Source organism: Halichoeres trimaculatus, unplaced genomic scaffold (genome assembly GCF_033239565.1).
Source record: "Halichoeres trimaculatus isolate MK-OKI-2021-1 unplaced genomic scaffold, fHalTri1.1 fHalTri1_scaffold_5, whole genome shotgun sequence".
In the NCBI taxonomy this organism is placed as follows: Eukaryota; Metazoa; Chordata; class Actinopteri; order Labriformes; family Labridae; genus Halichoeres; species Halichoeres trimaculatus.
Window position 1 is genome coordinate 34,252,662 of NW_027437183.1, and position 13,472 is coordinate 34,266,133.

Sequence of the window (13,472 nt, forward strand, 5' to 3'; positions counted from 1 at the left end):
TTAATCATTTTTTAAAACTTGAGAAACTTGGGAACTTGGGGATACTCAGGCAACTTCAACTTACTGATGTCCATTTTCTGTCATTGATCATACTCAGTGAATATGCCTGCAGGATACGGCTGTGTGGTAGGAAACCAGTAAATCACAGAGTGGATTTCTATTGATGTGCGTATTCTTCACAATAAAAATGAAATGGATTTGATAATGAAGCAGTGGAAAGAATGCTGGAGCAGATATACACTCACACTTTTGATGGCAAATGTGGGGGGATTGAAACTGCTCATTTTTTAAGGTGAGGGGGACGTGACCCCCTCACGGATGTATGGGATGTATTAAGGCCACGCCCATGAACTTGTGCCACAAACTCTGTCAGAAATCTGGGTGTCATGTTTGATGAGCAGCTGACCTTTGAGGTTCACGTGGCCTCGATTGCTTGATCTTGTGGATCTGTCCTCTGTAACATCATGAGGATCAGACCCTCCCTGACACAACAGGCCATGCAGCTTCTGCTACAGGCCCTTGTGACTTTATGCATTGACTACTGTAACTTTTTTATAGCAGGCCTCCCTGCATGTTCATTCAAACCTCTGCAGAGTACCCAGAATGCAGCAGCACGTCTTGTCTTTAACCAGCCCAAAACAGCACACGTCACCCGGCTGTTAATCTCTCTTCACTGGCTTCCAGTAGCAGCTCCAATCAAATTCAAAGCTCTTCTTCTGGCGTCCAAAACATCCCTAGCCTTTCTCTGTCTCTCTCTCATCAGTTGTTTTTGCACCTTAAAGTAAAATGAAGGACTCTGTCTAATGTTAGACAGGACTCTAAAAACCAAACCACCTCAGCAGGGGTCCACCAAACTGCTTTAAAAATGAAGACATGCGTACGTATCATGTTTACAGACACAAATTTATTTTAATCAGCTTTTCACATTCTTTCAGTGACTTTCAGTAACACATACTTTGTAACACTGAATACAAAGAGAGTCTGCTTCATTCACATTCACAGACACATGAAGCTTCAGCTTAAAGGAAAATCTAAAACCAACCCAAACTCTGAGAAGAGCCCTCAGTTATGAACAAGCATGTGTCGTCAGCCTGACTTAGTATTTAAATCCTTTCCTGCATTCAGAGCAGCTGGAATGTTTTTTTTTTCTTTTCTGTGGACAAACATGGAAAAACATATGTAGGGCTGCAACTAACAGTTATTCTAGAAATCAATTACTCTGACGATCTCTACGATTTATCTATGAATCGTGGGACAGAAAAGATGAGAATGCTTAATAGTAAAATTTGCAAAACCAAACGTGTTGTTAATTTAGTTGATGGCTATAGAGGCTGTAAGGAGTTTAAAAGTGATCTTGAAAAAGTCCCGCTTCTTCTAGATAAATGCCTGATCTTAATCCACACTTTAAAATGAGGTTTAAAACGAGCCAATCTTACTGGTAACAAGTTATTTTTTTTAAATTGCTACTTTTTAGCTTCCAGTTGGGGTCGTCCAGGACCAGATTGATCTACGGCACATCTATGTCTCTATGACAACACAGCATATATGTTTAGGCTAATTAGCCTTTAGCTCGGGCTGTATCACTCTATAACATGGGCTGAACTGTAACTGGATCATTGCACTTGTACTGCCGTGCCATGCAAGGTAGGTGGCAGTAATGCACTTTCTGCTAGTTGCCAACCGCTAAATAATCCAACAAAAAGAAAGAAAACAAATAAACCAAAGACGAATCAATGGAGTGAAGGCTTAGCACAGTGCATCGATGATGGTAAAACATTGCCAGCGCTTTTACTTATCAGTTTTAATTGATTTCATTGATTCATCGTTGCATCCCTAAACATATGCCTTGTCAGGCTTTTTTTAATGTTAAAACCCTTATGCACATTCAGAGCATCTGAAATGTTTTTCTCTAATGTGTACTAACATGTGAACTCAGTTGAGCCTCATTGTGAAATCCTTTTCCACTCTCAGAGCAGCTGAAAGATTTTTCTTTGGTGTGTAAAAACATATGTGAAGTCAGAGTTCTTTTCTGGCCAAATCTTTTTCCACACTCAGAGCAGCTGAAAGGTTTTTCTTTGGTGTGGACGATCATATGCTTGTCTAAATTTCCTTTTAAAGAAAAACCTTTTCCACACTCTGAGCAGCTGAAAGGTTTTTCTTTGGTGTGGACTAACATATGTGAAGTCAGAGTTCCTTTTTTGTTAAATTTTTTTCCACATTCAGAGCAGCTGAAAGGTTTTTCGTTGGTGTGGACTAACATATGTGAAGTCAGAGTTCCCTTCTGGCCAAATTTTTTACCACACTCTGAGCAGCTAAAGGGTTTTTCCTTGGTGTGGACTAACATATGTCTGCCTAAATCTCCTCTACCAGTAAACATTTTTCCACACTCAGAGCAGCTGAAAGGTTTTTCTTGAGTGTGGACAATCATATGTCTCGTCAGGCTTTCTTTAAATTTAAATCTTTTTCCACACTCAGAGCAGCTGAAAGGTTCTTCTTCGGTGTGGACAATCATATGTCTGACTACATTTCCTTTATGGCTAAATCTTTGTCCACACTCAGAGCAGCTGAAAAGTTTTTCCTTGGAGTGGACAATCATATGTGTTTTCAAAATTGCTTTTGTGCTAAATGTTTTTCCACACTGAGAGCAGCTGAAAGGTTTTCCTTGTGTGTGGATAATCATATGTGCCGCTAAATTCCCTCTATGAGTAAATCTTTTTCCGCATTCAGAGCAGCTGAAAGGTTTTTGTTTGGTGCTGACAAACATATGTGGAGTCAGAGTTCCTTTATGGCTAAACTCTTTTCCACTATCAGAGCAGCTGAAAGGTCTTTTTTCTGTCAGAGAAACCGCATGATTGGTTTTATCAGGATCAGGACAATTGTGCACTTTTACAGTCTCTGCTCTTTTGTTTGTGTCAGATGTTGATATTTGAAGCCAGTCTCTGGTCTCCTTCCAGTCATCTGCTTCAGTTTCAGACCCTGATCCAGTATCTGATGAGGTTTCAGTCTTAACCTCAATCTCTAAATTCTCTTCTGGATCTGAGCTCCTTGCTGGTTCTGGTCTTCCACAGTCCTTTCCACCAGCTGCTGTTTCCATGTGGTCAGTGAGTCTCTGATGAAGCAGTGAAGACTCAGGTTCCTCTTCATCATTTTCACTCTTCATATGGACTGAAGGAAACAGGACCTTGGTATCAGCCTCCTCCAGTCCTTGAAGCTGCTCTGTCCTCTGACCGATCCACACTTCCTCCTGTTCCTCTTTAATGAGTGGGGAATCATTATCCTCCTGTTCCTCTTTAATGAGTGGGGACTCATTATCCTCCTGTTCCTCTTTAATGAATGGGGACTCATCCTCCTGTTCCTCTTTAATGAGTGGGAACTCATTATCCTCCTGTTCCTCTTTAATGAGTGGGGACTCATTATCCTCCTGGTCTGGATAGGGGCTCCTCTCCTGATGCTCAGGGGGAAGCTCCTCTTTCTTCACCATTAGTAGCTGAACATCTGCAGGACACAGTGAACAAATATTGATGAGATATTAGATCATCTTCCTGATGGAAAAGAAAATCTGAAAAAAAACAACAACCTCAGGATCTTTATTTTCAGCTCTGCTGCTAAACTGTAATGAAAATCTCATTTACTGGCTCAATGATTACAGGAGCCTCCTGCTTGTTGACACTCTGGGCCTCATTCACAAACAGTTCGTACACACAAAGTTGTGCCTAAATGGTAAAGCCCAAACCTGTGATTCATCAGTATTTTCTTCCTTGAATTTGTTCTTACTCTGTGAACAAATACAGGACCTCCTCAGACCTTACGTACGCACAGATTATGATGATGATGATGAACAGCTCTCTCAGAAAATGTCAAGAGACTCTTAAACTAAATGCATGACATACTTTACTTTCAGTAAAAAAAATCCTGTAACAGAAATCAGTAATAAAAACTGAGAATTGACCAAATGTATCAAATAACCATGAAACTGATGCATATTCACCCTTATTATACATATAATGAATCTTAAATACTTAGGCCCATTGATCCCAAAGATGTACTGAAGGTGGATTTCACCTGTTTACATACATCTGTTAACCAAAGATATGGATTAATACATTTCAAAGTAACAGAGGGCTCTCTCACTGGAGTCTAAAGGTCTTTGCACACTGAGTTTGCATACTGACAGCCGCTGCTCAGGTTCAATTATTTGATGATTCCATTTTTCATGAATGAAGATGTGTGTACATGTGTGTAACGGTGTGTGTGTGTGTGTGTGGCCCGTGCACATACTTCAAACATACTGACAGTCGCTGCTCAGGATCGATTGCTCGATCACTGCTTGATGATTCCATTTTTCTCGTACCACAAATTTTCACAAATAATACAAAATAAACTCATCAGATTCTCTTAACTCTTTAATGTAAACCCCACCTATCCACCCCAACAATATGGACATTAGTTTAATCCTGTTCCTGTTAATGGATTATAACCCAGGGTTTCCTCCAGGATTTTTTTTTGAAACTGTTGGGGTGAGGGTTTAAGTGCAAAGAGTCTGTCTATATTTAGTGCAGCTGGCATGACGCCGGACTGCCAATGCACTTATCCTCATCAGAAAATGTTTCCCCTGACCTTGAGAGCAAGGCAATATTTTCCTTGTGTGATTTGACATATTACACGCTGTAATTCAAGTCTTATATAGTTTGTCAAACAAAATAAACATTGATTTCCTAAATCAAAATCACTATGACTATTGTTCGTGAATACTGGACTGGATGAAGTCTGTTAGGTCTACTTAACTTGAAATGTGCAGTAATAGACAGATGAAGCCTGACCATTCAGTGTCATCACTTGTCCAAGATGGCAGCAGAGGAAGGGTCCACGTCTGTTTGTCCTGTCAATGTGTGCCTGTTTTAGTGCTTTTATCAAGTTTCAACAGTGTTTCATTGTAGCAGAGCAAAGTTTAGTTTTTAGATGTCAGCGTTATAGGTTTTTATTTATTTATTTATTTTATACTTGAGTGATGATGTTTTCATGATCTGGACTTGTCTATCCATCACTGGATAACTCAGTATTTGTGAGGCTTCCCGCCTGTCACCGGCGTGTGACGTGTCCCTACCAGATCGCTGGTTGCTGCTGCCACCTGTGCTGGTCTTTCATTCACCTGAGGGTTTCTACTGAGAGTCGCTGCATGGACCTGAGCTCCAGAGTGCGCCTTTCATGTGCCGCTGATCCTGCTGTCTGCCTGCCGTAGGCTCAGCTGTGACCTGTCGGCTGTGAGTAACCAGTGCTACTGCAAGCTACGCCTGCTGGCTAACTCCCCGGCATCATTGTGGCTCAGGGTTAGTTATTCTGGGCAAATAGTCTGACTTTAATCTTCATCTTGATACAGCTTGTTCTTTCCTATCGTATTACAGCGCACGATGGTGTCCTGTCGGACATGTTTTTTCGTGCTTGTACTGCTTTCCTGGAACTTTTGGGAAATGAAACCACGATGGGAGAGTGTTATGGGGATGCTGCGCCCTCTGTTTACCATACCCAGTGAGCACACCAGCGCACTTCCTCAGGCTTCCTTCGAGCAATGGGTCATCGTTGCGCTAGACTACTCCAACTCTTTGTCGCAGCTCCACCTATCAGGCACAGCACGCCTCAGTCGAGGCCTAATCCAGGCCCCGCTGACGTCTCACCTTGCAACACTGGATTTATACTCCATTTGACCCTTAAACTCGGACTGGTTTTGGTTTTATTCACCTAAATGCGCACAGCTTGATCGCGAAGCTCGATATGCTGCGTATCTGGGCACATTCAACTGACGCTGATGTTATCGTCATATCTGAAACTTGGTTAAATAAATCCATCAAGGACATCTGGATTGATGGGTTTAGAGTTTACAGGATGGATCAACCCGGTAGGGGTGGGGGTATTGCCATCTTTGTAAAATCTAAACTTTGTGTCAAGGTTCTCAAAAGTTTATCACTAAAGCTGCGTTTCCACCAAGCAGTATGGGTCGGTTCAGTACGGTTTGGGACGGTTTGGGACAGTTAAGTCTCATCCCGTTTGCGTTTCCACAGCAAACTGTGCCCTCTCGTGGTGGGCGGCGTGTAAGCCTGATGCCGGAACCCACAGCTGGTAAACAATAGTGCGACGCCGTAGCAGCTTACCCCGCGATTAAATCCAACAAAGAAGAAAACGTGACACAGTAAACAAAGAGCACGGATGGAAGACATGCAGCATTTCGTCCTCTCTGTGATTTTCATGAAACACTCTGTTACAAAGTGCAATCAAGCTTTGTTTCAGAGAAGTCTGTGTGCCGCCAGGAGACATGCAGCCGCTGTCGGGGTGAGTGACGATTCTTTTGACCAATCAACCGTCTGCAGTGTGTTGCTCCACCTCCCGAGAGCGGATCGGTTCAGTCTGGCACCCATACGAAAGGGTCCCAAAAAAGTGGGACGGCTCGTCTCGGTTTTTAGGGATCCGTCCCGGGATGAGTCTGTGGAAACGCTGCTAAAAGCGCACCGTACCGATACGAACCGACCTGGACTGCTTGGTGGAAACGCGGCTTAAGTAAACATTTTGAGTTGTTGGCTATCGATTCTTTCTAAAAACCTGCACTTAACTGTGGTAGATTGTTATAGGCCGCCGTCAGCTGTCAGCGATGCACTTCCCATTTTAATTAACATTTTAAGTGAACAAAATTATAATGATATTGTGGTTTTAGGTGATTTTGAACTGGCTGAGCCCAGTGTCTAGTGATTTTAAATCTAGGTGTGATTCTGTTGATCTTTTCTAGATTGTTGACAAGCCAACCCGTCCTAATCTGTAATACCCAGAAAAATCCTAACAGATTGATATGATTTCGACAAATGTTCCTCACAAATTTTCTCCCGTGTCTATATTTGCCAATGACATGAGTGATCACTGTGTTGTTGCTACAGTAAGAAATACTAATTACCAAAAACAAAGCCTCGAATCATTGTTAAACGTAACATGAAGGGCTTTGTTGAACAAGGTTTCGTACATGATCTTTTCACTTTTGGTGGGAGAAAATGTATGTTATTGACAATGTGGAATATGCTTGGGAGTATTTTTATAAAGGTTTATTAGATCTAATAAACAAACATGCTCCTTTTAAGAAGTACAGGGTAAAGGGACTAGAAAATCCTTCGTTTACACCTGTACTATCCAGAATGCTTCAGGAGAGGGATGTGGCATGGGCCAAAGCCAGGAAAACTGGTCTTGATTCTGACTGGCTGAGTTTTAGGCAACTAAGGCTACGTTCACACTGCAGCCCTTAATGCTCAATTCCAATTTATTGCTCAAATCCGATTTTTGTGTTTAGCTGTTCAGATAACACCTGTAATGTAACCTGACTGCAGTCTGTGATGTGAACAGCTCACGCTTCAGAAGTGACACGCATGCTCAGTTTAACATTAATGACATCACGCACAGCACGGTGTGATGAGGAGCAACAAACACAGAGCAAAACTGTGCTTCACAATGCTGGAAAGTTTGTTTCCATAACACAAAACCTGATGTCGTAGTGCGCTGAACAGGAGAACAAAAAGGCAAAAACTCAGTTTTGTCATCTGTTCTGATGTTTCGTAGTTTGTCTGAGGGAAGATTGTTAGATTAAACAATGCACACAAGGACGAGTGATGAGAAAAAGTGAGAGAGTGCTGGGGCATCGACTGGCATCTCCATGACACACACAATAAAGGATAAAGGTGAATGAATCCTACGTTTGTATTATGATATCTAACAAACTAAGTTTATTAACACTGCGCCAACTTTTTGAATGGATTAATCAGGCTAAAATAACAGTTTACAGGATGCAGAGACAGCGATCATCCTGTAGTGTATTTTCATGGAACCTCTGGACTACAGAGAGATCCAAATACCAAACTCTGCATACTCCCTCGTGTGCTAACCCACAGGCCTGTGAAAGCAGGCCACAAACAGAGCTCGCCGGCCCAAGGGAATCATATTATCCGCTGAAGGCACCTGTTGTATGTAATCCAAACAAATGTTGGGGCATTAGGTAGTTTCCGAGAAGCCCTGTGCTGGGTGAGATCATACAGATATGACTCAGATAAGCATGACTCAGGCAGGCTCTGGAAGCTCGTTGTTTTCCACTGTGTACCTAATGACATCTAATGAGGCTACTGTAATGAGCTAACGATTATGAGATCATTGAAATGAGATCATCTGTATTAGGTATTGTGCATCTGCTTGTGTGGCCATGCAGAATGGCATATGTTTCATTTGTGTTCATTTGTGTAAACTTTGTATTCTAAAAATCCCAATCATTAAACAAACAAAGGCCTGACTAGGCCTATTTTTTATTAAATGAACTATGATACTGGGACGCCATTAAAATTGATAGTAAAAGACCCGGAAGTTCTGAGAACTCTAGGACACCAATATAATCTGTAGTATGTGGGAAAGATGAGGGGTGGAGCCCACATTTGATGAGATCACCATTAAAAACCAAACAAACAGCAATGTTAGAATTGGAGAGGGGGCGTAGGGCCGCCCCCTAGGAAAAGGCTATATAGGGAGCAGTAAAGTCTTTGTCTCCTCAGTAGCGGCTTCGATCGAACCCATGCTCACAACCTTTGTTCATCTTTTTGCTGAATAAAGACCTTTTGGATGCATTTTTGAAGGCTCTCTCTCTTGACTTTTGACTCTTATTGGACCTGAAGAAATAGAGACGTCAGATAGCCTCGATCAGAAATTTAGGACACAACAATCCACTGCTGTCCATCTCATCCGTGCATATTTGCGCGCTGCTGTACTTTGCTACGAAACAACGTCAGAGATCTGTCTGCTCCTGTCTGATCTACCCTCAGACATAACTACAAAACATCAGAACAGATGACAAAACAGAGTTTTTGCCTCTTTGTTCACCTGGTCAGCACAGTACAGCTCTGAGATGTAGCAGGGTCGGTGGGAGGTTAATAAGAAATAAAATATAGCCATAATTACTTTAATAAGAGCTCACTCAAGGTGAGCTGCTGTAACATCAGGTTTTGTGTTATGGAAACAAACTTTCCAGCATTGTGAAGCACAGTTTTGCTCTGAGTTTGTTGCTCCTCATCACACCGTGCTGTGTGTGATGTCATTAATGTTAAACTGAGCATGCGTGTCACTTCTGAAGCGTGAACTGTTCACATCACAGTCTGCAGTCAGGACACATTACAGGTGTTATCTGAACAGTTAAACACAAAAATCGGATTTGAGCAATAAATCAGAATTGAGCATTAAGGGCTGCAGTCTGAACGTAGCCTAAGAAACTCATGCACTGCTACAATAAAAAGGGCTAAAGCAGAGTTTTTTCTTCATACCACTTCAAATAACTTAAATAACCCTAGAGTGTTCTGGAAAATTAATTAATTTAATAACTGAGAATAAGCATGGTTTGGAGCTCCCTCCCTGCATAGTGAAAGCCTCTCAAACCATGCAGACAAATCAGCAATGCTAAATTTATTCAATGAGCATTTTATTCCCTCTGGATCCCTTTTTGACACAGTTTACAGTAAATACTGTGTCAAATAAATCCTCTGTCTTTCTTGTTTTTAATCCCACTCTGTCTGAGCATATTAATTTCAGACTAGTCACTGTCAGTGCACACTGCCCTTAGACTTCTAAACGTTGGGAAACCAGCAGGTCCTGATCTCTTAGAGTCTTATTTTTTTAAATTAGCTATAGATGTTATTGTAACTGCTTTAGCTTACCTTTTTAATCTATCATTGGCCAAGAATGAGATTCCACTCATTTGGAAATCCGCCTTTGTCCTCCTCCTCTTAAAAGGCGGAGACCCCACCCTGCTGAATAATTACAGGCCCATTTCCAAACTGTGTTTTAGCAAAGATTTTAGAATCGCTTGTGGCTTATCAACTCAAAAAGCTTTTAATATCTTATAATATTTTAGCAGAATATCAGTCAGGTTTTAATAAGAAACATAGCACAACCATAGCTGCACTTAAAGTAGAGGTGATTTTATTAATTTCTTGGATTTTAAGGAACATTGTGCCGCTCTTTTTATTGATTTATCAAAGGCCTTTGACATCGTTGACAGACTTCTCAGTATTGGTCTGTCGGAAAAGTCAGTTTGTTGGTTTGACAATTACTTGTCAAACAGATCTCAATGTGTGCAAGCTGATGGCCTTTCCTCTGGATATCTTCATGTACAAAGCAGGGTACCACAGGGCTCAGTCTTGGAACCACTTTTATTTTCCCTGTACATTAAAGGGGTAGCTCAGTTTTTTTTGAAGTGGGGTTGTATGAGCTCTATGTGACCACTAAGGACATTAGATACAGTAGAAAGTTGTCTCCTCTCCCTCAGTAAGACACAAACTGTAATCGATGGTGACGAGGAAATAGACGCTAACAGGGAGAGACCGTACCAAATTCAAATGCTATTTTCTCTGCCTACAAGAACTAAAATCAAAAAGTAATACCACAGTTTAAGAGTACGCTACATAAAATATTTTTTAAGTGCATTAAGTCTTCGTAAATATAAACATTTATCTGGACCTAACTAACTGGTCATGTGTCCTTCCGCGCAGCGCTAGTGTGCTCCGTCCCCCCTCCTCCTTTCAGCTGTAGGGAATGTAAACAAGCTATGCTTTGGGCGCCGGTTGTAGCCTTGTGTAAGTTTGATCAAGTATCGTAATTCTTTTGTTTGTACTCTAAGGATTGTGAGGCAGCGTAGGAAATTCAAAATGAGTGACTATGACAGCGACGAAGTTTCATTCACCTTGGAACCAAAAGGATACCTGTATGTAGGGCTGGGCGATTATGGTAAAAACAAGAATCACGATTATTTTAAGTGATATTGAAATCACAATTAATATACACAATGATTCATTTATTCAAAAACTTCGGTACTGATTTAAACACAACTTTAAAGAACCAGCAAGTGGCACATACAGTATTATTGATACACATAAGTCACACACACTCGCTGTGGCTGCACATGGAACACAGAAGAGCTTTGAAGCACAGGAACTTGCATATATCTACACTGTGTGGCATAGTAATTGTTTTCCTTCGATTATATTGTTTTTATGATTGTCAGATGGCAAAATTGAAATCACGATTAAAATCCAATTAATTGTCCCGCCCTACCTGTATGAACTGGAGCACACAGAGCTGTTACAGATGGCGACTGAAAGGAATACAGAGGAAACATCCACGGACACTGGACATCAAGATAGAGTGGGAAATACTCAGTGGTGTAAATGTCTGAGCTGTGACTCAATGCTGAGTGTTACTGCTGTCACGAGTGGAACTTGGTTACAGACACTCTTCAGGATTTGTCTGAGGACACTGCTGGCTCTCAAGCCGTCTGTATAACTCATCACACAGATTTCACTGCTCTTCAAAATTCTGGAGTGTCCTGTAACAGCAACAACAACAACAACAGTCGTGGCAGCAGTAACACTCAGCATCTCGATGTCCCGTGTCCGCGGATGTTTCCTCTGTATTCCTTTCAGTCGCCATCTGTAGCAGCTCCTCTTCTGTGTGCTCCCGTTCATACAGGTATCCTTTTGGTTCCAAAGCAAAGTGAATGGAACTTCATCGTCGCTGTCATAGTCACTCATTTTGAATTTCCTACGCTGCCTCACAATCCTTAGAGTACAAACAAAAGAATTACGATACTTGATCAAACTTACACAAGCTACAACGGGCGCATAGCCAATCATAGCTTGTTTACATTCCCTACAGCTGAAAGGAGGAGGGGGGGACGGGGCACACTAGCGCTGCGCGGAAGGACACATGACCAGTTAGTTAGGTCCAGATAAATGTTTATATTTCCGAAGAATGAATGCACTAAAAAATATTTTATGTAGTGTACTCTTAGACTGTGGTATTACTTTTTGATTATAGTTCTTGTAGGCAGAGAAAATAGCATTTGAATTTGGTACAGTCTCTCCCTGTTAGCGTCTATTTCCTCGTCACCATCGATTACAGTTTATGTTTTACTGAGGTAGAGGAGACAACTTTCTACTGTATCTAATGTCCTTAGTGGTTACATAGAGCTCATACAACCCCACTTCAAAACAACTGAACTATCCCTTTAACAGTATCTGTTACAATGTTCCCATTGCTAATTTTCATTTATTAGCAGATGATACTGTTCTGTATTGCTCAGCCCCTACGCAGAATCAAGCCCTTTGCCTTCTGCGGGAGGTCTTTGATATTGTACAAGACAACCTGAGGTAACTAAAGTTGGTTTTGAACTCAAAACTAAGTTGATGATGTTCACAAACTCAAAAAGGGGTCGCAGAACCTCCCGTCTATCGTCACAGCTTAGGGTCATGTGATTGAGTCTGTGTCTTCCTATAAATACCTTGGTTTTGTGATTGATGACTCTCTGTCTTTTAAGCTTTATATTGAGCAGCTTGTAAAGACGCTAAGGCTACTGCTGGGTTTTTACTTTAGAAATAAGTCTTGTTTTTCTTTTGCAGCAAAAAAAGCGTCTTGTAGTAGTTGTGATAAGTTCTCCACCACCACCCCATATCAAAATTACACATACGGTCTGACTTTATCTGTCTATTATTGCACATTTCAAGTTAAGTAGACCTAATAGACTTCATTCAATCCAGTAAACAGTCACGGTGATCTTGATTTTGGAAATCTATGTTTGTTAATTTAAGCAATCTCTGTAGAAGACTTGAATCACAGCGTATTATATGTCATATCACACGAGGAAAAAACTGCCTTGGTTTTCCCGTTCCGTACGGCGTTACGACCTACAAAACAACTCGTATTGGTGTTGCAAAACCTCCAATATAATTACAACACCAAAACATTGTACTAAACGAAACAATTTTTCGTCTTAATTTGCTTGCATGAAATAAAGAGCAGTTCTGTTGCTCCACCTTCACTGAACGCATGCGCGCTCCCGCGGCCAGGGAAACACTTTCTGACAGGGATAAGTACATTGGTACGACACCTGTGCTCAAAGACATGCACCACCAAGCAGAGCTAACGTAACCTCACTCTTCATTTATTGATAGACTCGCAAGTTTGAACAGACCACTGCAGAATAACTGCTGACTGTGGGTTGGATGGACATTAGCACAAACAGTTTAGCTCCTGTGTTAGCCTTTAGCTCGGACTGTATCTCTCTCTCACGTTTCTCTTTCTTCTGCTCTTCTGTCCTTTTTCTGTCTGACTGTTAGGCTCCTGTGTCCACCATCACTACAACAGTAATCACAGAAATCGTATTTAAATTGAATAAATTAACGACTAGAAGAACAATGGGGGTTCGTGGCTTCGTCGTGTACGTCATGTTACAGGCCTGAGCCACAGATAAAGTCCTCAACATTTTACTAACGGTTTGTATCTTGAGTTCGTGGCCGACGAAAAGAAACGGATGTGATTTCTGCATGAATTAAATCGTATTTAGTCAGAGCTTACGTCTATCAATCTTAGCTACTGGCTCGATTCCACGAAACATTATATCACACACATTTACA

At 41.4% G+C, this 13,472-nt stretch overlaps 1 protein-coding gene across 1 annotated transcript in view; it reads right to left on the reverse strand.

Annotated features, from left to right (window-relative positions):
* Nucleotides 1-922: 922 nt before the first annotated feature.
* The window catches only part of LOC141790352 (uncharacterized), a 46,572-nt gene continuing 34,022 nt past the window's right edge, over nucleotides 923-13,472 (reverse strand). The window contains exon 6 of the mRNA XM_074670174.1: nucleotides 923-3,495. Within this exon, the coding sequence (XP_074526275.1) occupies nucleotides 1,910-3,495 (1,586 nt within the window). The 3' untranslated portion in view covers nucleotides 923-1,909. The remainder of the gene's footprint in view (nucleotides 3,496-13,472) is intronic.